Below are 26731 nucleotides of genomic sequence, written 5' to 3'. Positions count from 1 at the left end.
ATACATTTTGTGTTTGAACTTGAGCCTCTGAAATGAGAGTGATCAAGTGTAGGGCCAGAAGTCCTATTTTATGTTTACAGTATCAGCTTTTCAAAGAGTTGTTCAAAAAGCTACATTTAATCACAACAATATGGAGCATTTTACCCAGTAAGAAAGCTGAAGTTGTAAAAGCTCAAGGTTTTTAAAACCTAGAAAAAGAACTAAAGGCAAGTTGAGGAAGAGGTGCTAGTGGAATGCAAGCTCTGTTTACTGGTCAGCAGACCTACTAAGGTGGGGTTCTTCAGAGAAGGGGCTTACCACTTCGCCCTTCAGGGTGCAGCAGTTTCAGAGTCCAGGAAGGAGCGCAGCAGTAAGAACAAAAATTGGGGGAAGGATAAGGGAGGGAAAGAAGTGCAGAAATCAGTTCAAGCAAGAAATCAAAACTCAACCTTCTTAAAATTTCACAAAACACCCACAGTTACATGGCAGGTTAATATGACAGAGGAAGTATAAGAAGCAGTCATAACTATCACCCCAGAGACCAAAAGACAGAATTTAAGCCACAGGTGAGTTTAAAAAGGTGACTTTATAAAGTGTATTTTAAAAGCCAGTATTGCAAATGCCCAAACTCATTAAGAATAGTTAAAGGTTAATAAAAGCAGAGCAATCAAGAAGTTATTTCTAGTCTATTTCTATTAAGAAAATTTCATTAAATAAAAACTACACTTTGTTCTGTTTCTTTGTGGAGCTGAATGAACAGAAAATGTATACTGAAACATTAAAAGAAAGGTTTCATTCCCCTAAGGACTCTTCATTGGAAATGCGATACCTCAGGTGAGAAGGCACAAAAGTGAATTTTAAGATATTCCTCCTAATTATACTAGTGGCTGAGAGGGGCCCAAATGAAAGAACTGTGGGCCTCAATTGCCCCTTTCTGTTGTGGTGCTGGAGACTGAGCCTGGGGTCTTTCGTGTGCTAGCCACTTCTTACTGCTGAACTATATTTCTACCCACTCAACCACATTTTTAATACAAAGATCTCTCTCATGTGTGAAATAAGAGAGATTGGTTTTGTGCAATTCTTACAGCAGGCTTGAGAGGTCTAAACACTTCTTTTTTATCATCAGGTTTTTTTGCTGCATTTTCAAGGCGCTGAGATGGAGAGCCTTCTGACTTGGATGATGCTGTTAATTTTAAGAGATAAGAAAGGTAGACATACATAAGATAAATAGATGCATGTCACAAAATTGTCCCAGCCAATCCTGCCTTCTGTTTCTCCCTGCTTACCCACTACTTGCTTTTTGGGGCCCATTTATAGAAAAGTCTGAACATGCACTCTGAAACCTAGGTCAAAATAAGTCTAGGGGGCCTGCCCTGGTAGTCTTTCTGATATCTTTCCTGTAAAATCCACGACTAGCACACTCTACTTAACAAGTACTCAAAGATAATATCTTATTATGTCAAGAACACCATGGGGTTTTCATTTTCTATTGTTATGTCATCAATAACTAATATTGATGCAGCATAAATCCTGAAGCCCAAACTGGAAAAAATGGATTCAAATCCCACCTCAGATATTCAGCCTATCACCTTGGGCAAGTAAGTCAGTTAATCACATTCAGTTGAAATGTATTCTCAGTGCTAGGTATGTGTAAAGCTCCAGATATTTAGCTTTCTAATAAAAATAATAACTCTAATGACATGTCATTAGCAATCTAATCAAAAGCATTGCTTTTATGATATGCAGCTACAGGAAAAACATAGATCTTTTATACAGATGAAGGACTTCCAATATATAGCCTAAGGTTGTTCACAGGCAAAGAGCAAAGGAGAGATCACCTACATCTCACTCTGAAGCGTTCACCAGAGCCACTCTGAGAGCCAGGATGGGACCCTGGCTGAGATCCTGAGTTGCTGGATCCGGAGGAGCTGCCACTGCCTGGCCTGGGCACCAGCTTCTCCACTCGCTCCCATAGGAGCCTGGGCTCAATACTGCTGTTAGAAAAGAAAACACCTGCTGCATCATCCCAAACCAATATAATAAACATGTACTGGACATATGAAATATAGGGATAAGAGGATGGCTTTAAAATAGCTTTTAATACTCTATTACCCAGAGTTATAAGGGCTTCATTCCTAGATTTTTATCTCAGATATCAAAAATAACTTTAAAAATTCGAAATAATGTTGTTTACCTCTTTTGTTACAGCTTACAAACTCAGACTGTGAAAAATACCACATATAATTACACACAAACTATCTTCTGTGTTTAGGGTCACCCATCTACCACAACTCCCATATCCTGAGCACTCACTCAGAGTGTACCCCTTTGAATATGGGGAATGTTATAGAAAGCATTGGCTGGGCCAAGGTTCTTCTCATAGAACCACAGCACACACCTGGTAGGTGAGAATTCAGTACACAGTCACAGGAGAATACACAGTATTCCCTAGATATTAAGTGTTAATGGGCTCCTTGAAGCTACTAGGTTATCATCTGCCTTACCACTTCAAGTTATACTAAGACTGTGCAAGTGGCAAAGGACAATCCAAGAGGTTCAGTGATTATTAAGTTATGCAACAATCAGAATAACGATCTCTTCTTTTCTACAACAGTGCTGGCAAATGGAACTTTTCTACAATCATGAAAATGGTGTATATCTGAGCTGGTATTTAGCTGCTACTTACAAGTGGCTATAGGCCATTGATACAATTAATACATTGTTATTTTAATTAAGTTAAATTCAAATTTAACAAGCCTCATGTGGCGAATAGCTACCATACTGGACAGAACTGCTCTAACCCCCACCCCCAAAAAACATTATTTGGCAATTTACCAAATATTACAATATTTACCATAGACTATTAGTGACCACAGATATTTTTCAGTAACTTGTCTGTGACTTCTATTTTAAAAGGCTTATAACTTCCTTTAGATAGAAAGTTCTCTCAGATTCTAAGTCTCTTAGAACCTGGCCCTCATTCCTTAACAATCTCCTGCAATGATCACTAAAATTACTACTTAAATACACCCAGATTCCAAATACTCTTTAATACACATCAACATGGTTTTTATTCATGTTAATGGTTATTAGGACCTTTTTATGTGTACACAAAAGTCTATACATAAAACTGAGTCTCTAAGAATGCCAGTGTTAGGAGGCAAGAGCAGACTGTACAGTACACCTACTTCAGTCACTCTTCTTTTACCTGGTGGAATTTCTCTGTCCTGCTTGGCTATTTTGCTGTCCACTGCCCTGCAGTGGAGAATCCCGACGGGACAAAACAGGGGAACGAGATGTTGTTCTCACAGGAACCTTTAGGCAGGAAATACAGTAATTAAATTATTGAAGACATGAAAAGGACAAAGATTTCCTATGAAAATATTTTCAATACAGTCCTCCTTATACTAATCCTTCCTATGACCCATCCCCTACCCCCACCCCCATTCTTCCCTGGTCCTCAACTGATAGAAAGGGAGTGAGAGAAATTTCATTAAAGGTATCCAAGGAGCAAGGACAAACAGCCTTTCTATGCTCCTGTAACACTTAATGATGTTTGGACAGAAGCTGGTAGCAGGGGACATACAACAGCACTTTGCTGAGATAATGTGCGAACCAAGAAAATAAGCTCAAAGAAATCAAACAATGGTCTACAAATGAATCAGCAAGAGGCAAAGACTAGCAGGAAGCAAGAAAATATTCAGAGGAAGCAAGTTCCAGGTGAAAGAAAAACACTATAAATTGTGCCTTTTTATTCTTTAAAAGAAAAAAATCACTTTCTTTGAAATTTCCATGCTAATTTTTTCCTTATAAGACCTTTGCTGAAAATTCTGATATTGGCTAGTGTTGTTAAAGTATAGCTTCCACACAAACCTGTAAGTTCTAATTCTACATTTTTCAGAAGCATAGCTTTTGTGGATTTTTTTCTTAAATCACTTTGCTACCATATGTTTAAAGACATAGTTCATAGTAACAATAAAAAATTAATTAACCACTGGCTAAGTATAAATGCCTACCTCTAGAAATTTCTTCCCAATGTAAAAAGTTCCTTTAAAACTTCACTGCCCCTTTAATTCTGGTGAAGTCACTATACCCACAATAATAAAAATAAATAGTATTTTTAGGATAACAAAAAAGAAAAAGCAGCACACATCTGTCTTTCTGCTCCTTACCCTTGGAGGCACCTCGTCACTGTCTGATCTAGACCAAGCCTTTTGGGTGGGGTCAGGCACCTCTGACTTAGAGTCAGAGCTCTGATTGAGCACCTCACTGCGGGAAGGTGGACATGGGTCCTGAGAACGAAGATGGTGGTGTGCAAATTTGGGAGGAGAAGGGTCACTGAAGGAATGGGATCGCGAGACAGGGGAAACATTGTTCTTGAGAGATGCCAGGTGGGACCACTGTACCTTACAAGAAAACAAAACACAAAACATTCAATGCGTTCTGCATAAAACTGGCTTTTCTGGTTAATACCATATCCAAAGCAGGAATGGCATGGTGGAATGCAAACAGGCGCAATATAGTATTAGGCAAGTGGAGCAAGTAAATCAGGCTTTTGGAAACAGGTGATCTGGTGAGCACAGTATGTAGAAAAGAGTAAATGTACATAAGGAAAATTCCTGACATCCAGAAAAACATGCAGATAGCAGTAAATGTGAAGATTTATAGACCTATTGAGAGGGGGACAATGCACTATAGGCACATCTGCATCAAAGCTAATAAAGGTAGGAAAAACACAAGATAAAGCAATCACACAAACACCTACTTACACCCCTCATACTACCTGGCACTCTGAGAGTCAGACCAAGTAACAACACAGTACATTTAACGAGTGAGCACAGTCCCCTCACACCTTGATAGAATGTAATAGTATAACTTAGAAACAGCCAACTTATCAAATATACCATTAATTTAAAAAATGCTTACAAATCTTGACACTTATGACATAATATGGCTAGATTTATATATCTTCATACTTTTTACAAAAAAAAATTGTGATTTCTTTGAAAATATTCAGTACCACGGAATCCCTGAACTATTAGACTATTCTTCTTACTAAATAAAATTTTAAAATAATGACACTATTTATCATTTGAGTTTATTCAGTTGTTTTTATAATGGAAAATCTACCTCTGGAATAATCTATAAAATACTTTCATTAAACTGTATCTTACTATTTTAAATACTTGTTTCAACATTGCAATTTATATAATATTACATCAATGAATTAATGAAAACCAAAAATATCAAGTTGTAATTTGTTTGATCTCTCCAGATGTAGTTCAGGTAATAATTTCTATAACTTATAGGTGAAATTCAAGTAATCCCACTTATTGATATAATCTCATGTTACTAGTATACTTAAGGTTTTCAGAGAGAAAAATATACAAATAAAGTTCTAAATGAAATGATAATTAAAAATGTGATTTCAACTACAGTTCCACATGAGCAGTTTCCCCCAAAGATTATCTCATAGATGTATGTTTTAAGCACAAGCAACTTCAGCATAGGAGGAAAGAAAGCATTTCTAGGCAATAAAATATTAAACATGAAATAAAACCATAGGTGGTTTGAGGCCAGCTCCCAGCTAAGGTAGGAAAGTCTGGGAGACTCTTAACCTCAACCACTTAATAGCCAGAAATGAAACTGTGGGGCTGGGAAGGTGGCTCAGTGGTAGAGCGCTTGTCTTGTTCGATTCCTCAGTACCACATAAGAAAAAAGCTGGAAGTGGCACTGTGGCTCAAGTGGTAGAGCACTGGCCTTGAGCTGAAGAGCTGAGGGACAGTGCCCAGGCCCAGAGTTCAGGCCCCACGACCGGACCCAAAAAAAAAAAAAAGAAACTGTGGTTCAAGCAGGCAGAGCCCTAGCCTTGAACAACAACAAAAAGCTCAGGGAAAGTGTCCAGGCCCTGAATTCAAGCCCTAGGACTGGCAAAAATAGAAAAGGAACATCTATACAACCTAGGAACTCCTATAATCTATTGTTGGTAACAAATAAATAAAGACTTCCAATTTCTTATAAGTTTAACTTCTAGAACAAAAGCTTTTTTCTTACATTCTTCTAATGTATCTCTACTAAGCTGCCTAGGTTCTGGAGGATCAACTACTCTGGGTCTGTCAACTGCTGACATCCCACCCACCATTCACCCCTGTCTCTGTGATGTTGAGGCTTACATTATTTGTGAAACAAGTATGCTCCTTATGTATCTTAGACTGGCTTGGAAATAACAACCTTCCTGCCTTAGCTCCAGCAGTCTTGTTCTTATTCCTTTTTTGTTGACTTTTTCCTGCTGCAGTTCCCCATCATCTAAGGGACCCAGTTGCTGTAAAGCTCATTCAAATTCCCATGTGAGTATGTTTTTCGAACACTGGAGTCTACTTCTGTCTCAAAAGCACTAAGTTTTGTTCCCCTCAAAGACCAATGTAAAGTGCACCTTGGCTTAGGAACCTGTTTCAAGCAGCTTGGATTGCACAGCAGAAAGGGAAGGGAGGGAGATCTAAATGTTCACTACTTGTGGGGAAAGTACAGGATTAGTATTGGAACTCTCTCAGATCTCTGGCCTGGGCAGTCTTTGCTGTCTGCTTTCTGTTTCAAATAGCACAGTAGCTTTGCTTTTAATCACAAAGTACTCTAATAGAACTACCTCACTCAGTTAAGGCAGAGTGATTTCCCCTGATCTCCTCTGGTGGAATATTCACCTAACCCATGAGATCTTGTTCAGATTTTGACGCCTTTGGGCACTGGGCCATTTTTCCAGAATCCAAACACTTAAACATTAAAAAAACTCTGCATGCCTGGGCGCTGGTGGTTCACACCTGTAATCCTAGCTATTCAGGAGGCTGAGATCTGAGGATCGTGGTTCTAGGCCAGTCTGGACAGAAAAGTTCATAGACTCTAATCTCCAATAAACCACCAGAAAAAACAGAAGCAATGCTGTAGCTCAAGTGGTAGAGCACTAGCCTTGAGCTGAAAACTCAGAGACAACTCCCAGGTACAGAGTTCAAGCCCCATGACCAGAAAAAAAAATCTGCATGAATTTCAGGAGCATCTTGAGTGCTCTAAGATCCAATCAAGGTACTGACGAGAAGCCAAGGATCATAAAATGTTTGGAAGGAAAGGTCTGCTTCTTTTCTAAGTGTTTATGATACTAACCTAAAAAACTATAAGAAATAAGCATTTGTTTTAGAAGACAAATGGCTTCACATCTGAGTTAGGTAAAGTGTAAACATTTGAATAATACACTGACTCTAGACATGCTTTATGAGTTTATCAGAAGTCCTTTAAAAAGAAAAAAAGAGATTGATTTTTATTTTCTTATGTGTATGTCCTTAGCTATCAGTCCAAAGCTACTCTTGCTTCTCTCTTTCTAATGTGGTAACAAATTAAATGTGGCTTTTAAGCCACCACATGAGTCTTCTCCACCACAGCAAAGCTGGCTGACGCTACCTGTGGCTCCGCTGGTCTCTGCAGGGCAGGATGCACAGACTCGGAGTTGCCATTGGAAAAAGACTCTGATCGGGAAGGCACTGCTGGCTCCAATACTCTGCCTGTCTGCTTAGACTGGGCTTCAGGGGAGCTGTGGTTAGTTTTCCTAAATCTATCTTCCACCTGCATCAGAGAATTAGAAGACATAACTCCATGTTAGTAGGGGAGAAGCAGACCTGCCAAAGAAATTCTGAAAGGAGAATTCTAAAGAGAAGTTTTCTGATTTCTTCAGCTACAAGAAAAAAGACATAAAGCAGAACTAGGATTCAATTCCAGAAACAAAGAAATATTAAGCAAGGTAGCTTCAAAAATCTCCATGCCTTGAGTTTTTAGACTATACAATGATAAAATTAAGGAAAACTTAATCTGTCACAACCAACTAACCAAATAGATTTTAAAAAATTAGTATCAGGAATCTAAAGCACATTTTAATTCCTTCCAAAATAAAGGCATTTCAGAATGGGGAACACTTGTTCCTAAACTCTGTTAGGTAGACATGGAAAAAGGATGCCACCTACAGGTCAGACTCAACACTTCTGTAAGTATATCCGCTCCTCCTGCCTAGCAGTCAGAACAGTGTGAATTTGCCATATCCTACTGAGGCTCTGTGAGCCAAGTACTACAACTGATTCAATAACAAATTGGATTAAAAGTGCCCTTCATTCTCACACTATTTTTGGATCAGACGATCATTCTTCGCATTCACATTTTTGAGAATGATATTGACATACAACCTTCTTTTGTGTAGTTTAGCTTCCAATCCTTCTAAGATTTGTCATTTGAGGCACCCTGGTAATTTATGGGGGGAAAAAATCACTACCTAGATAGGAGATGTTGGGCAAATTCTCTGCTAGCTATCAATCAATGGCAGGCTATTAGCTGACCTCTAAGACCTGTCCTGATACTCATGGGTCAAAATCATCACTAAATTACTTCCCATAGCATGGACAATTCAGGACCAACGTCAAAGGAAGGAAGGAAGAAGATACCTCTCGAGCTCTGTCAGCAGGCTCATAGTGGGGTTTGGGTTCAGGAGCGTGATAGCTTGGCTTGCCCCTTTCCTGCTGCGGTGGTGGCTGCTGCTGCTGCGGGTGCTGCGGGTGCGGCCTCCTGTGGTCATGCTGTAGAGATAGGAGATATGCTTGTTCTTGTTGCAACTGCCTCTGGAGCCTCTCTGCCTGCCGGTGCTCCTCCATCTCCCGCCATCGGCACTCCTTGGAGAGGGAGAGGATAACACTAAATCTCTGAGACACTGTAGAGCTCACCTCTTCTCTGGATTTGTTCTTGATTTTTTTTTAAGACAGTTTTTTCTTCTTGTTTTATAGCAAAGCAAAATGACAGGAATTTTAAATGACATATTACCTGTGGAAAAATCTGACAGTGTTGCTAACTACAATTTCACTGGACAAAGTAAGAGAGAATTAAATTAAATGTCAGATTCAATAGTGTACACACTTCATAAAAACCCTATGTCATTAGCTAATAGCCCTTAATGCTCTGGTGTAGTCTCTGAATGCCAAGTTCCGTTGAAAACCTTGCTTATCTACCAAATGAGAACTGTTAACTTACTAGTGGTAAAAACTGTTAACTTACTAATGGTAAATAAATCAGTACATAAAAGCCACCTTGCACTGTGCCCAAGAAGTATGACCACAGTGAACGTTTCCATCTGAGCCTGGCCACCCACAACAGAACCAAAAAGTTCTAGTGATCACCACAGCTTGCTGACTCGAGGGAGGGACAAACAAGCTCTAACGCTAGGGAACAGGACAGAGGTGGGGCGTTACCAGTAACATGGCCTGCTCCTGGAGCAGCTGCTGCTGAAGAATTTCCAAGTGCCGCTGCTCCTCTTCTAGCTGCCGCCTGATATACTCCTGTCACACAGAAATTACCCAGCAATCAATTTATCCAAAAGGAAAGCATGAGAACCACCTTCTTGGAGCACCAAGAGCCACTGCTCCAATAATCTTTAGTGAGAACTTACTTGGTGGTGAATTATCTAATCTAAAAAAAAAAAAACAATCTATAGGTAAAGGCTTCTCTAAAAATTTCAAATTGGCCAGTAGGACTCAGAGTCCAACACATTCCAATGATATATATGAAGGTGTCTAAGGCACTTCTGTTAGGATGCTGATGTCATAATCAATAGAGACTTTAAAACGAGGATGTCTTTCTCTGAAGGATGATAGAGTCCAGAAAAATTAAGTTTCATTAGAAAGGATCAGAGCTCTGATTAGTTAAATATATGCTTATTAGTTTAGATAAGCATGGATCACCAACTTCTGAAACCTAAAACCAAAACATGTTAAACACTAAAATAAAAAAAACATGATTTGTACTTCTACTTATGATTCAGAAGGCACTTGGAATGATTGCATTCTGAAAGCTGTGGTCTAGGAACACCAGAATCAGGAAACTCTGCAAACAAACAGCCCCAGGAAATTCATGATGAGCGTGTATGTACACAGGAAAGCACATGTACATGGGTGATGCTGTAAAGATGAGGGTGACTTTTTTTCAATAAGAGAATAATCAACCTCAATAATTACGAAATTAGGTAAACACATCCGAAGTATGTAACCTACCTTGAGGTTGCATGCATTATCATTTGGACAGGAAAATCAGGATCCTAGTTCCTTGATCCTATTTCCATTCAGGTCCAGCATACTACCTACCACACATTTTCAACCCTCATTTGTCTCTCCAATTCTTACTGTATTTGTATGAGGTTCTAACATAGACAAATACAAAATAGATTTGGAGAGTAATAAACATTTTACAAGTAGTAGAATGTTCCTTTTTCACAGAGGAAAAAAAAAATTGCCTATCCTAGAAGGTGAGCAAACTAAGGGTAGGTGGAAAAATGCCCTGAAATTCAGGTAATGTTTTTAGTGTCTGCTACTGATCATTCCTTGTTTCAGGTCCCACACCTTAAAATGAAAATAAGCCACAGACAGGGACTTAACAGATAGTTAATCAGTAAGAGAATACTGCAACAGAGAAAATCACAGTATATAAACATTCTTAGAATTTCTATTTTATAAATCATATTGAGTTAAAAAAAAAAAAAAGCTAATCTGCAGGGAAGTTTACCCATAAGGCCACTAGTAAAGCCTCCTGAATCTGACTGAAACATCAAGTCTTGACCTCCTGTGATCAATAGCCAATAACTGCCTTTGAGATAAACATGATCATACCCAACTGATGATGAAAAAGGACCCTGAATTCCACCTCAATTCTTCTGTTAAAAAACAGAATTAAACCCTAACTGAAAAGTCATTTGTTTTCAGCCTTCACAGGAAGTAGGGGGGAAAAAAAATCACACCTTACCCAAACCACAAAGGATCACAATAGATATATATGAATATACACATTTACACAGGAATGAGATGTGTCCTACAGCAGTACTGCCATGGAGAACTGCTATTTTGCAATAGAATAAGGAAAGCAGAGTGACAATAATTTTAGATTTCTTTTTAAAAATACAGAATACTTGCTGCTCATGAAATCTTAATGATTGTCACTAGAACACTGAAGTATTACCATCATTCCTGCCTGACACATAAAATTGTTAAGAATTATCTCAAAGTGATTTCTTAAAAGCTGGTGTTTTCTCTAATTTGTAGCCCTCAGGTACAAACATAATCAGAATGTTAAAAAAATAAATTCACTAAAAAAAAACAAGCATACTTCAGTTAGCTGGTAGACAATGTGAGGAAAGTATTGAACTTATCCTATACCAAGGAAGTTTTAGGAAAACACTGGTGAACATGCAGATTGAAGCCTCAGAAAATCAGAGGAACACAATTAGTTAAATAAGTATCAAGGAACATAGCTGAAGAATTACATTTGGAGGTTAACATCATGGTTTGTGAGTATTTTTAACATGCATTTCCAGTCTTATTTAAATTGGTCCCCATTCATACGATTTATTTCTTTACTCAAAGCTCCAGATGGTGATCAGTTCAAAGACAGGAAAGATAAACAGGCCAAGAAGTTATTTTTTTGTTTTTATAAGTACATCAGGAAATAAAAGAAATTTCTAAATAAAACTATACCTGGTGTTAATAAAATGCTACACACACACACACACACACACACACACACACACACACACACACACACACACACACACACACACACACACACACACACACACACACACACACACACACACACACACACACACACACACACACACACACCCCTAGAACCTGCTATTTTTGGCTGAACTAGATAACAATGTTTGTTTCTTTAAAGTTGCAAATAAATACGCAGAATTGTATGCAAATCTATATTATTGTATTCACTTAGCCATTGCTGGGTTTTTCAATCATTTCTTATTACAAATTTGGTAGTGAGATTTTAATTTCCTCATAAAAAAGAAGGTAGTCATCATCCATATGACCTCACATTTGGGGCTCTTAACATTTAAAGCCAAGCCTGAGAATACATAATCAGATATCTGTCACTATCATACTATCTGGAGACTGATGGTTTCAAGAACTTTCTAAAGTATAATGATTTACCGATTCTTTTCTAAGACTAAAGAGTTATTAGTGAAGTTCTAATGTTTCACTATTTTTTAAATATCTAAAGTTCTGAATGTATGTATGAATGCAAATATATATACATATGCATGTGTTCTTTTTCCCTCAAATCCCCTAACTCACAATGAAACAAACTTTATAATGAAGGGTGATTCTTCTTTGTGAACTAACCTGCTCCCTTTCCACTCTCCTCTTTTCTTCTTCTGCCCGTCTCCTCTCCTCCTCTTCTTTACGCCTTCTCTCTAATTCCTCTATACGCCTCTTTTCTTCTTGTTCTCTCCTTCGCTGTTCACGTTCTTGCTGCCTTCTAGCTTCCCGCTCTCTTCTTTGTTGCTGTATAAGTAAAAACATATAATTACCAGGGATTTTCAGCTATGGCTCTTAAGCATAGATTGCTTACCAGTTACAGGTAGATCCTAATTAGATACTAGACCCATCATTACTGGTCAATAATTTCCATACTGTCCTTCAGCCATGTGTGTAACTAACAGCTTTGCCATTTATATTGGTCAAAGGTGAAATGTTCCTATGAATTCTTTCATTTTGCTAAGCATCATCCATACTACTATCTGTAATCACAGCAAATAGGTTACAGTGAATTCTTCAAGGTTAACATTAACAGAGTTCTTTCAAGCCCTTTGCCAGAATAAAAAGACATGAGAAAGGAATAAAAGGAAATAGTAGGCAAAGAAAAGGAGTTATCATACATTATATGTATCTTAGCTACTCAATTATCATTTCTCTCTATAGCCACAGGACAAATACCAAAGCACTGGCATGGTATGGGGTTTGAAACTATTGGCTATTCCATGAATATAAAAATGCTAGCATCTAGATCAGTACTGTCCAAAAGAACTTCTCGGTTAGTGAGAACATTTTATCTCTGCAATGTTCTTTACTGTGGCCACTAGTCACAGTTTACTATTAAGCTAGTAAAAATGCATAACTTATTTTATTCACTCAAATCAACTTTAAAGGGCCACATGCTACTATGGCTACTGTACTGGTGGACAACAGTAGCTCTAGAGGATAAATACATAGTAAACAGATAATGTTATCACCAGCAATACTGGCCTAGCCATAAAACAGTATTTTGTTATAACTATTGGTAATGTTAGACACAAATATTTATAATGGGTAAACAAAATAAGTACTTATTAGAAATTAAAGTATTCCTTCTGGGTCATTCCTCCAACCCCTCAATTATATTTCAAAGTAGACACTTGAAAATGATTCCCTAAGAAATGGAAGAAATGCCATATATGCAGAGTAACTGCACAGAGATTGTAATGGTATATTGTGGTCTTACTCTGTGAAATTCTCTACCTCTATTATCCATCACATGAAATTTTGACTCATGTTTTGGTCCTACCCTTATTCTTTCCCATTGTCTGCTCTTAATGCATGAATCCAGTCCACAAACACACCAGCTTCACATGGGTGGAGGCAGGTCATAAAAAAGAATAAGCTCCTGCACTAGTGCTTAAAAAGTGTAACTGTATAACCTGAAAAAACAAACCCAAAAAACTACCTACAATAAAACTATTTCCTCCTATCTCAGGACTCCTTGAACAATCTAACAAAATACACTTGAGGAAATAAACTCAAAAATGATACCCAAACTATGTTTTCTAGAGATTATCCCCTTCAAAATAAATTAAGCTAAGACACTTTAAATTTTCTACCTTTGCAAGGGTGAAGAGAACTTACCAGGACATCATTTACAATGAGCATTCAGTAGTTCAGGACACAACCATTTTTCTAACTTGGTGATTAAAGTTATTTTATTTTGCACCCCCCTAAGTAACTTTGTTTTCTTTAAATGACTTACTTCCATTAAATATTCCTGGTTAGGCATATTTTCCAAGAAAATCACCCTTTGAGCATTTGGTTGAGTAAAATATGTTAAAAGTAAAACAAAAAACAAAAGCCATGTGGTAACTGAGAAGATAAATATAAACTCTTGAGTGCTCTCTCTAAAAGGGCATCCAGGCAGCTACAATCCTGAGAAGTGAGTTTTGTTACTGTTCTCCTGCCCTGTGACTGAGGAATAGACTCCACAAAGTTGAAGCCAAGCCACAATATCTGTGGGTTCATAGGGAGAAGGGACTTGCTAGAACGCACTGGGTATGGCAAAACATAGGCAGGCATCCTACCTCTGGATGAAAGAAAATATCTGCAATAACAAAAAGGAGCTATCCAAATGAAAATATAAACATAGATAGCCAAACAACTACAACAAAAAAGAAAGTGTCTGAATCTTTAAAAGAGAAATCAGGTTCCAAAATTAATCACATTAAGAGGTACAGAGTCTGCAAATATACTGAATTTTAAAATACACTGGATATTATCATGGTTTTATACATAAAGGAGGTACACTAAGGTAGCATGTGCACATGCTTTATAAATTTGGGAGCATTTGAATGTACCAGAGAAAACTACGAGGAACAATGAAGTGAGTCCAGAAACAAGGTCAGGGTTTCACTGTGCTTTGCTAGCACAAACCACTTAATCTCTGTTGGCCTCTGATTCCCAACTTGTCCAGACAGAAGTGTGTATTGTGAGGTAGGGACAGGGTGGGAGTCCAGTGCTAGAAATGATCATAATGAGTAGAGTACAATGCATACTCTTTGGAAGAAATCAACCATTGGTATTTAAAACATCTTCTAAGTGAATGGTGAAAGAATCACTCCTCTTGAAAAAATGTGGGATTGATCCTTCCTTATTCATCACCCTGGAGTATGTGCTTCCACACATTGAGATAAACAGGGCAACAGGAGATTAACAGAGAAGTGAAATAGTCTGTGTCTACATTATGGCCTCTAAAAGTGACCAGGACAATCCATGAGTACAAAGGGGGAAAAAAGCTTTTATTTTAACAACTTTTATTTTAACTGATTATAAAATACAGCAGAGTTCAAACTCATAGGTAGATATATCTTGGTCAGATATACATGCCCAATTTTTTGTCTTGGTTTTACAGGAGGATGTATGATCCAAAATCCTTTGAGGAATCTGTGTCACAAACAAGTTGTCTTATTTCCCTAACTTCCAATTCTAATTCCTCAAAAGTGAGAATTTTGAAAGGTCTCATTTTCCCCCTATCCTTCTTTCTAAATAATATGCTTATGGAGTTACTTTTAAATAACTTTCTTTTTTTTAATTTTAATTTTTTTGTGAACATACTGTACAGAGAGGTTACAATTACATGGGCAAGATAATGAGTACATTTCTTATCAAGCATTGCAGCTTCCTCCTTTGTTTTAAATAACTTTCTATCTTGGATACCATCTACTGACTTCTCCAAAAGAATAACCATCATAGCATCATCTGTTCCCACTCTAGTTTCGACAATTTCTGGTAAAATGAAAACTACATGCATGACTAATCAATGTAGGGGTAACTTGTCCTTGAGTTTTTTGAGGGTTCATTTTTTTTTCTGTTTAACTGGTTTTCTTTGGCCTATCACAACATTATAATGTGTACTGCACTACTATGAAAGTTCTTTTGGTGATATCAAAGAAATCAATTATTCTTTCTTTACTCTTGAAGATCAACACAGTTGCAGCCCTGCCCTCCTTTTGTATACTCATTGTTCTCCAGTAATTCTTTTTTTCTACCAACTTCCTGGGAATCCTTGGGGACTCCCCTGGATAGAATCTCACTTCTTGGAACCTTTGAGATTTTCTTCCTTATTTTACTGAGAGGTATCTTTCAGTACTTTTGTGGAGAAGAAGGGAAAAGAGATTTGGGAATCTGTATAGCTCAAAATCTTTATTCTTAAGCTATACAGTCATTTTTGAATGAGTAATTTTTCCCTCAGTTGAATTTCCTGTCCAATTCTCAATACTTAGTACAGGACCCATTCTGCACTTTCTACCTGCTCCTACACTGCAGTTTTTAGGGTCATTTTTTCATTATAACATACTAAAAAATTTAAATGATGTATGTTTCTTCACATGGCCCTTTTTTCATTCATGTGCTCTGTATATACTCCATGAATCTTTCAATCCAGATATCTAGAAATTAATTCAGGGAACCTTAATTATTTCTTATATCTTCTCCTTATCATAGTACCAAAAGTAGCAGAGCGGAGCAGTGGAAGTGTGTTGGGCCCATATTCACCCCCTAGAATGTTTACAGAAAAAAGAGGTAGTATATATCTATATTATATATGCTGTTCTATTACCTATCAATTTATATCCTCTTACATACACACTTTCTGGGAGTTCTAGATTTTTGTTTATTGTTTTGTTAATTTTTTTGTCAGTCTTGGGGCTTGAACTCTGGGCCTGGGCACTGTCCCTCAGCTCTTGAACTCAAGGCTAGCGCTCTACCACTTGAGCCACAGAGCCACTTCCAGTTCTAGTTTTTTAATTAGAATTATTTTTGAATATTCTTACTTAATCAACATATCTTCTCTAAGTACATTTTGTGTAGGTGCATGTGCATATCTGTGATATATTTCCTCTGTTCTCTCTTTTCTTCAGGTTCCTTTTATGTTGTTGTGGTGGCTCTCGAGATTGAACCCACGTCCATGCACTGAAAGGCACATGATCTACTACTGAGTTATTTTCCCAACTCACCTGACTTCCCTTTTTAAAAAATTTGGTTTGAAATCTTCTACATTAAAGACACTTTTCACTATGTATAATTTTACCTGGTTTCATTAAAGATATGAAAAAGAAACTATAAGGGCTATAAAGACAGGTAACTCCAGGGCAACTATTTCACAATATTCTGAGGATCCTACCAATACTCTGCTGGGATGGGAAAATGGTATGGAAAAAACACATGACATGTGTAATTAGTGGGGCCATCAAACACTTTGTCCACTAAATAAGATCAACACAGTTGTAGTCACACTGATTTGTATTTAAACTTTCACTAAATGCCCTTCATTCCCATACACCTTTTTTCTTCATACTCAGGTGTGCCTGACTTTTCCATGTAGAAGCTCTATTATTCACTTTCTCCAGGAATATCTGCTCCTAATGAGAAGGAGGAATATGCATAGAGCAGAAAAGCTAACTATTCTCTCTTACCACTGTGCTCTCTCTATATTCTGCTCTCTAACAAATATTATTGTATTTAGTCCCATCTATTACTAGTCATTTCAGACTTCTTCAGGATTTTCAGTAAGAATGAGCTTTTCTTACACGCACTACTTATTTGCACAGTTATATTCTTCTTATTCCTGGTATATACCATTTTTATTTTTTCAGTCATTTCAGTGGGATTTCTCAATGGCAGTTTAATTATTTTCAGTCAATATAATTAAAATAAACTATACTGTAAGTTTAATTCAAGATATATTATCAAAAAAGGAAGAAAAGGCAAGCAAATAATATCTTAAAAGCAGTGATACCTACATTTGAGAAAAAAAATCTCAATTATCAACTGAAGGACTCTAAATGTTTTTTCTTTTTAGTTTCATGTGAATTTTTTATGGCTTTAAGTTCCCTGAAAGCAGGACCATACCTGTCTTTTCCTCCCTGTAGTAAGAGGAATGTATTACTTTTTTTTGTTAGGTGGGGGGTTACTAGAGTATGAATCCAGGAACTCACATATAGTAAGTGCACATTCTACAAGTGAGCTACAATCTCAGCCTATACACTACATTTTAAATTAAATCACAACAAGTCCATGGCAGCCAAGACGAAATCATATTTAGTGTAATTCAAGATTCAAAATCCACTCAAACACAAAATCTAATCAAATGCTACCTCAGTTTTTGTGAGATCCCGAAATAAGTTCATAAATGCTTTAGCAATATCTGCTACAATTGGATAATGTTTCATAATTTTAAAACACGCCCTTTATTTGGGATATTCTATAAGGTTCTCTGAAGTATTCTAAAGTAGCTCTGAGATTCACATAAGTCTCAATTCCCAATTTATTTTCAAATGGTTATGAATTTGTACAAGCTCTTTCCTGCCAAAAATACACAAAGGACAACAAAAAGAGACTCATCCATTTTAGAAATATTTACTAGATACTCATATAGGTATACTATAAATTAGCAAACACCTTAGTAGGCTAAGACGTGCACTAGAAAAACTCACAAGAGGAGCTGCGAAGGTGGCTCAGTGGTAGAGCGCTTGCCTTGCATGCTCGAGGCCCTGGATTCGATTCCTCAGCACCACATAAGCAAAAAGAAAAAAGCTGGAAGTGGCGCTGTGGCTCAAGTGGTAGAGTGCTAGCCTTGAGCTGAAGAGCTGAGGGACAGCGCCCAGGCCCAGAGTTCAGGCCCCACGACCGGACCCTCCCCCCCCCAAAAAAGAAAATCTCACAAGACAAGGTAGAAAAATGGTGACTTTCCTTAAGACTACACCATTAAGCCCATTAAGAATTAGGAGAAAAATTGGTTGAAAGACCAATGGTTAAGACAGCAGTTACTTATTCCTTTTCTGCATTATGCTAATATTTGAAAGTATAAACTGGAGCAGGAGCAAAATTGTAAACCTCTATAGTCAGAACAGCCTGTCAATGATAACACAGAGAAGAATCACTAAAGGAAGCCCTTATTAAATATATATTAACAGATGACTAATGTAAAAAGCTGACTTTCAGTAGAACCTCAAAGAAAACAAAAATAAAACATCATGCCATCAACACTGATCCTCATTGGATTAGCCTTATGCTTATGATTTCAAGCCACAAAATCCAAGGCGTTCTAATGAATTCACCTTTTCAGGTTACACCATTAAGCACAACAAACAAGATATAATCCTTTGAAGCTTCTGCAAACTGATGTCATTATTTTCTCAAATATTCTTTCTTGAAAAAAAATCAAAGGAACTGAACATTTTTATGATGCTGCAAGCTGATTTCCAAATCTCTCAAATTAGAAAGATATTTCCTTATTATTTGTTTCCCTAAGCATGCCTAAATAAATATGTACTTTTCCAACTTTGCTTTAATTATCCAAGTTCCCTTCCAAGTTCAGTATTTAGAGTAATGCTTTTATGTCACAATGTAAAGTAAGTCATATTTACTTTAGTGAAGCCCCTTTAAATATACTCCACTGGATTTTTTTATAGGCTTTAGTGGAAATCAGTCTAGTCTACATACTTAGCTACTTCTAAGAAGTTTGAGGTCATCTTACTAATGACATACAAACAAGCCACACTAGAATTTTTTAATATACAAGTTCTGATTGTAAGGTCTGTCCTGAGTTGGCAGGGCAGTCTCCTCCCTCTACTTGGCTAAGTCTCCACCCAGTACCTGTGTCATCTAGGTAGCTGGTAGTTACCTCCCCCTCCTCTCAAGTCACATCATGGGCTCCCATCACAACCTCCATTGAACTGTAGGAGGGTCCCAGGCCTTGAGGTCACATCCCACATCTGCATGTGGTGTGGCCACACCTTCCCTCACCAGGCTGCACCTTCTTTCCACCCCTTCCCTACTTAAACCCAGGCCAGACCTCAGCCCACCCCTTCAGCCACCACACATGGCAAGGACAGAAGTTGAGTAAAATAACTTCTCTTAGCCAGGAGCTGGTAGCTCACACCTGTAATCCTAGCTACTCAATTAACCACCAGAAAACCAGAAGTGGTGCTGTGGTTCAAGTGGTAGAGTACTAGCTAGCCTTGAGCTGAAAAGCTGAGGGCCAGCGCCCAGGCCCAGAGTTCAAGCCCCACCATTGACAAATAGAAATAAATAAATAAAATTAATTAATTAAACTTCTCTTCCTGCCTGAATACAACATGGTGTTCTTTACTGGCTACTTAATTAAACCTACCTATTTAATTTACCTTACACGGATGACACCATAGTAGAGAAATAGTAGACCTATCCCCAAAGACAACTCTGTTGTTACATCTTCAGACAACAGGTAACATTGCTAAATTTAACTCTTTATAAAATGTACTATCAATACAAATAACCACTAGACTGATGCCAAGAGAATATTTAAGAACTTACAAGGGAAACAAGGCAACAAGAGATACTTATAAACAAGGCAGTCACTCTCTGCAAAATAAGCCACTGCTGATTGGACAGAAACCAAGGCTTTAGCTCTAGGGGCACCGGCTGCCAGGTCGCTTGACTACTGCATATATTAAAGTTGAAACTGTGAAAAAGGTAGCCTTGTGCCAACAAGTACTCTTGATGTCAGACATTAATGATCTGTAAAACAAAGGCCTTTTTATAAGCAATGACAAGGTGAGGAAATGGTTCCTATTTCTTTAAAATGCATGCAAATACTGCTAGAATGTCTTCAGGGTAAAGGAACACAATGGCCTTTCCTTCTAAGATCTCAGAGCCAAGAAATACGCTACAAATATATGATGATTTATTCATTTTTTGCTGAGAAACTTCTATATTTTCTTAGTGCTGGCCGAGCACTAATACTAATTCCATTTAAAACAGAACATTTCTTTTTCTCTTGCTTTCCTGTGCTTTAAATTTCTTCCACTTCCACCCACCTCTCCAAACTGCAACTTAAGGTTTTATAGAAATGAATGTAACCATGTTCTTCTTGGTGAAAGCAAAGCAAAGCAAAGACTACAAAGACTATATCCCCTGAACCTGAGGAAAGTAGATTCTCCAAAATCACAAAGCAATAACTGAGACTCCGTGGTGAAACAATTTGAAAGGCTATGATCATTAAAAACTAGAAATTATTTCTTAAATATTAACAGAAAGACTGTGTGATAAGGAAAACTTCAGAACACAAGTGTTCAAGAAAAAGTGGCCAAGGACTTAAGAGAAATTCCTCACTTGATTTTAATGGTATGTATCTAAAGTCTTCAGGGTATATCATGGTCTCTAACTCATATAAGTCTGGAAAGAAATAGAGACTTTTAAATAAATAAAAAAATTCTAGAATCATCAAAAGTTAGACTTTGATGCTTCCTATACTAAATACAGTATACTAAATACTATATACAGTTTGAAAAATCAATTAAGAATGGGCTGATATTATGATGACACCAAACTTATTTGAAGCTAATCTTCCTTAGGAAATTTTCTTTTTCTTACGTTAACACTCTCATGAGGTCAAAATAAACACATAGAGACCAGAAGATTGAAAATTTAATAAAAAATGTAGTATGTTAAAAATCATACCCCAAATAGTGACTAATGTAAGCTTAGCATAGATTAACTTAATAGTGACTAATGTAAGCTTAGCATAGATTAACTTATCTTGTGAATCAGGGTTTTTCAAAGATATCATTTGAACATTTTTGTTAAACTAAGACAAAGACAAAGACAAAGAATGAGAACATCATGCTTCCTAAATGTGTGGGTGTCATAAAGTTCTGAGGAAAGATAATGGATACCAAAACATGATTCAATGAAAAGAAAACACACACACACACACACACATTAGGATAAATAGCAATTAATACACTTCATTTCTATTGAAAAACAAATGACTGAATAGAAGGAAAAGCTAATATGTAATTTTTATGAAAAAAATTAGCAAGAGACAAAGTTCTCTATGAGTTAAAGCTATGATGCTCCAAGCATGAAAAGTAACACTAAAACCTTCAGTATGTATGGAATCTGTGGAAATTCTGGATCTGGATAGTATATAGTGGAAGCTGACAAAACATGAGTGTGCCCAAGAGAAATATTCATATAGAGAGCTGTGAGGGACAGGGGGAGGCCCACTGTAGGACTTCTAGTATGAAACTGCTGTTTGTAAAATGATCCTCCTGGGACCACTAAAAAGCAACAAAGAAACAAAAATTTCATTTTCAACTACACTAGATAATAGACTTCAAATATTGTGAAGGGTTTCCAAAAGAAACCCAAGTTAACAAAGGAACCAAGGATGAGGAAAAGGACAAAAAAAAACCAAACAAACAAACAAAAAAAAAGAGATACCAGCAGCAGGTCTTGAAAAGCAGAGAAAGGGTGGTGATAGGGTGATGAAACAAATAAATTTTAAAGATGAAGGGCCTGTGAGAGATGAAGAGGAATGTTCAGGTGGCAGAAGACGGCACCAGCTTGTGGGCCTGCCTTATGGCAGCTGCAAAGAAAGCAACATCTGTGCTGTGCTTTCTCTTACCCTCCCACTTTTGAGTGCTTGTTTTTGCCAATCTACTAGAGAAAGCTGTTATCTCCTTTTAGTTTTAATTATCATTTACCTTATCATTATAAGGCAGACTATCTTTACCTACTCCGTTCACAAAACAAGAAATTTCTATTCTCCAAACAGTCTGAAACCTTAATGCCAAGAAAAGGCTACAAACCATTTATGGCTCAAAGACACAAATTACCTTTTTGGGAGCTACAGTGCAAACAACACTTAATTATCCAGACTAATAAAAAGGAGTGAGATCACCAGAATCCAAACCAATGATATCCATGTGTACATTTCCCATTTCGGCTCTATTGTTATCTCTATCACTAAGAAAAAAAAGTGCAAAGAGGTAACCCTGAGTTTGAACTTATATGGACTAGGTGAAACATTTAAGATACAAAATTCTTAGGATTTTTTTTGGCAGATATTCCTAACTCACTAGATATCCATCTAATAAAAACAAAATGACTTTAAAACTCCCTCATCTCAAACCACTGCTCTCTTCACCTTGCAATCCTTAGTGCCTACCTTGCACAGAGGTTGGTAACAGACGTTCGTTTCATTATTGACAACCTGAAAGCCAGTTCTACCACCTGGGATGCAAAGCTCTAACTGACCAGGATACCTCGGTACTTCTAAGTTACAAATCAGTAAAGAATCTGCCTTTTGGAGCAATGATTTCCAGAGGCAATCTTCTCTGTCTAACCCCAAGTATCCCAGTATCAGAAAGAACAGTGGAGAAAATTATAAAAAAAAAATAACCAGAGCCTCACCTTTTAATACAGCAAATACAATGGTCAATAAAAGCAACTTGCACAAACCTCCAAACCAATTCAAAGAACACTGAGAAAAATCTTAACAAATATATTACAAAGGATTTGCAAATAAACTAAGAGGAGTATTATACACACCAAACTGTCCCTGCTACAGTATAAGATATAGCTAAGTTTTCTTCTTTAATCCCTGGCTAAATATTTCCAAACTCCCTTAGTTAACACATACACTAGTTTTCTAAGCAATGGGCAAGTTGCAGAGTTTTCAGAATCCAGGCTATAAACATGCAAAATGAAACAAAGATTCTTGTTGAGTAGCATGGGCAATAGTATATGTTATTAAACTGAACTCTATTGGAAAACAATGATATAGGGCTTTATTACTGTTGTTGGTTCATTTTATAGAAGACAAAGATAAAACAGCACGATGTGATATCTGAATTAAATGTAAATTCCAATGCTTCTGAATAAGAAACTTGGGACTGCGAGATATACAGCAAAATGTAGCCAAGGAAAAAGTCTATTGACTCCCAAGTGAAACATAGGGTAATAACGTATTCCCATGAATTAAAAATGAAAAGGCTGTAGGTAACTGTATTACCAACCTCGACAATGTTAATGAGTTAAATGAGCTGGTGGCTCAAAATATACTTCCATACCACGAGGTATAACTACTCGCATATTAAAATTATACTTTCTGTATCCCTTAATATATAGCTCAAGTTAAGGCATGTAGAGAAAGATGTTTTTCATCAGAAAATGTTAAAAATTTCAGAAAAATATGCCCATTTAGCTGGGACCCACAGGCCAACAGTATAAAAGAAATCAGGTCAAGTCTGAGCAAGCCAACTTAACCACCATGGAAATACTTCACAAAGCTGGTCTGAAGCCATCTTTGGGACACTGGAGCTCTACATCTCACAATATGCCAATGAGTTACTTTTTTGGTAGGTCTTGCACATTTTTTACAAAGAAGGAAAATATTTCTAAGGCCTTAAGGAATGTAAAGGTCTGCCACTCTAAAGCACGAGCTTTCCTTCCGAAATTCTTTGGATAGATTTACCAGAGGATAGATGTTACTTTGGTGGGCTACAAAGAATATTCCTTGGAGTGTCTGGATACCAAGTGAGCAAAAAAATGAGAAAAGGCCAATGTGGACTTTTTCTTTTCTACCTCTTCTAGTCGCCTCCTCTGCTCTTTCTGCTGCTCAATCCTTTTCTGCCTCTCTGCCAGCAGCTGTCTCTTGTACTCTTCCTGCTCCCGGAGCTGTTGTTCCTGTAGTAGCTGCTGTCTCCGCAGAGCCTCAGAACGTTCCTTGTTCTCCTGCTGCAGCCTCAGGAAATCTCGACGCAGAGTAGATTCACCAGGCACATTAACGATGGAACTGCAGGAAGAAAACCATGCACATCACCCTGACCTGTCTGAGAAGGTAGCAGCACTAGTATCCTATCTTTCTACATTCATTTCTTTCACATATTTCTCCACAACTGAATCCACCAGTCCAACCAATATATCTACCAGAAGACTTCTATCTACAACTCAATGGCCCTGTATTTTCCTTTAGTCATGTCCAGTCACATCTTACATTCTGTTTTGCATGTTTGCTTGCAAGGGATTCTGACATCAATTCAAATAAGGTAAAATGAAAGGCTGAAGTCACCTTTTTTCATTTCACTGGTCTCTATTCAATTCTTTTATTTCCCATCACTGCACAGATATATCAGAGTGTTCTTCAGTACTTACTGTTCTTTCATCTTCATCTGGCCAACCACAAGGTACTACCATGTATTTCCTTTCACTTTCTTTATGGTCAAGGTAAGCAACTGAGACCCAATGGATTTCATGGATTAGCCATTGCACAGATAAACTAGCTAGCATTGTTTCTTGCCCTTGCATTCCTGATCTAGAATAGTATGACAAACAAGCTCCTTACAATGTCTTTCACTCAGTTTTGCCCTTATCCAAAAGCAGTTACACTGCCCATGAAATGTTTCAATTTGTCAAAAAATTAGTTAAAATGAATTAAAATATTTTCCTATATTAGAAAAAATGTTTTAATAAATGCTTTTTATCTCCCTTCTAACTCCCATCCTTTGGCACACAGTTCTCAGAAGTATTCCTAACATACTCTCCCCCTCTCCTCTTTTTGTTCTATTACTCAAGTCCTGGGTAATAGCAACCTGAATATCAAGCAAATCCATCACTAAAATCCAAAAATGCTAGACTTTCTGATTAATATGATGAGAAGGTTCATCCTACCAATTTCAACTCCTCAACCATCTGTGTCACTTGGAGTACCCAGAGAAACCATAAAATGAACAAAGATGGAATACACCCTAATACAGGAAATCAAATAATGGTAACTGTATTTATGGGAAGAGAAAAAAATGAAAATAAAATAAATGCTTTGGGGGACTGCAGAGTTTGTCAATGGAGGCCCTGATGGCCCATGAGCAGAGCAATTCTTCAATTCTTTGTTTAGGACTGTACTACCCAGCAAAAGGTTTATCATTCAAGCCTTTTGGAGCAATGATTGCAAGAGGCAGTCTCCTCTGTCCAACCCCAAACATCCCCACATATATAATCCTCAGTTTTCTTGTCAGGTACTCTCATAGAAGAGAGAAGAATAGGAGATAATACGGCATTTTCAAAGCAGTTTTAGATTCTTTTTTATTACCCAGGAGTCTTAGAAATCCTGGCATTGGAATGAAACTTAATCTCTTCATAAAACAGGATGCTAAGGAGTGCTTTGTCCTTACCTTGGCTCTCCTTCTTGTTCAGGCACTTCCTCCTCTTCTTCTTCACTTCCACTGTACTCATACTCAGTTTCATCTATAAATTAAGAATGAAATAAATGGACAGTTCACAAATCCTGACACGTGCCTGCATAGGCAAGTATTTCCAAGAGCATTAATAGGAGAAAATATTTCTCTTTGTGAAAACTGCAAAGTTGTATGAAGGACTTGGAACAGAATGATGAGACCCCAAATTCCCTTATCAAACAGTACAAATAGTAGCAATTCTCTAGGTTAGCCACTACTCTCCATGGAAGAGCCAACTGCACTGTTAAAATAAAATCCTTTATGACAGACTTTTTGTGAGAGGCTCCACATGGCATACAGGGGAGAGTGACCCAAGAACATTAGCGAATCATGGAAGTCTATCTTGATACCAAAATTGAGACAGACAGGAGAGAATAACTGTTAACCAAAGTAATCAAGAGAAACTGTTTAAAGAGCCACTGAGAATCAGTAGCAGAAAAGTCTGCTGGATGGATAAAAAGTATAATAAGTAGATCTTAATATAGTAAAACAATGGGACGAAAGCTGTCCTACTCAGGCTTGAAACAAAAATTTTAACATAGATAACTCATTTTCATTTCTACAGTTTTTATCTTGTTTTTCTGAAGTAACAGACCATTTTATTGCTTCCTTCACAGTATCAGTATCTACCCTTTTGTGAAAAATTTCACCCAGAGAACAGTCAGAACCAAAGACTGAACAGATTTTATTTTTTGTCAGTCCTGGGGCTTAAGCACAAGGTGTGGGCACTGACTCTGAGCGATTTTTGCTCAAGACTAGTGATCTGCCACTTTCAGCCACAGCTCCACTACTGGCTTATGAGTGATTAATTGGAGATAAGAGTCTCAGAGGGACTTTTCTGCCCAGGCTGACTTCGAACCAGGATCCTCAGACTCCTGAGTAGCTAGGATTACAGGTGTGAGTCACTGCTGCCCAGTCTTTTTTTTTTTTTTTAAATAAACAGACTACTTATAAGGGAAAGAATACATTTTTCTTTTTTTGACAGGGATACCCAAGATTAAATTCATTTTCCTGTAATAAAAAGACTTAAGGACTTAAAATATGATTTAAGAAAAATTCATCAGCCCACATATATAACATCAGTTC

At 37.3% G+C, this 26731-nt stretch overlaps 1 protein-coding gene across 50 annotated transcripts in view; it reads right to left on the bottom strand.

Annotated features, from left to right (window-relative positions):
• Map4k4 (mitogen-activated protein kinase kinase kinase kinase 4) overlaps positions 1-26731 on the bottom strand; it is a 177071-nt gene that overhangs the window by 23086 nt on the left and 127254 nt on the right. For 5 of the 50 annotated variants that reach the window (XM_069988553.1, XM_069988551.1, XM_069988564.1 and 2 more), the window contains exons 11-20: positions 25583-25655; positions 23997-24207; positions 12186-12347; positions 9252-9338; positions 8454-8678; positions 7426-7587; positions 4152-4385; positions 3188-3294; positions 1822-1973; positions 1065-1162 (exon numbers count right to left, since the gene is read on the bottom strand). In XM_069988553.1, coding sequence (XP_069844654.1) covers positions 1065-1162; positions 1822-1973; positions 3188-3294; positions 4152-4385; positions 7426-7587; positions 8454-8678; positions 9252-9338; positions 12186-12347; positions 23997-24207; positions 25583-25655 — 1511 coding nt within the window. The remainder of the gene's footprint in view (positions 1-1064; positions 1163-1821; positions 1974-3187; positions 3295-4151; positions 4386-7425; positions 7588-8453; positions 8679-9251; positions 9339-12185; positions 12348-23996; positions 24208-25582; positions 25656-26731) is intronic. The other 45 variants (XM_069988561.1, XM_069988594.1, XM_069988590.1 and 42 more) reach the window with 18 other exon arrangements.

The sequence above is a fragment of the Dipodomys merriami genome, unplaced genomic scaffold, assembly GCF_024711535.1.
Source record: "Dipodomys merriami isolate MVZ:Mamm:240054 unplaced genomic scaffold, mDipMer1.0.p SCAF_36, whole genome shotgun sequence".
Taxonomy (NCBI): domain Eukaryota; kingdom Metazoa; phylum Chordata; class Mammalia; order Rodentia; family Heteromyidae; genus Dipodomys; species Dipodomys merriami.
This window is presented reverse-complemented; position numbering and strand designations above follow the sequence as displayed.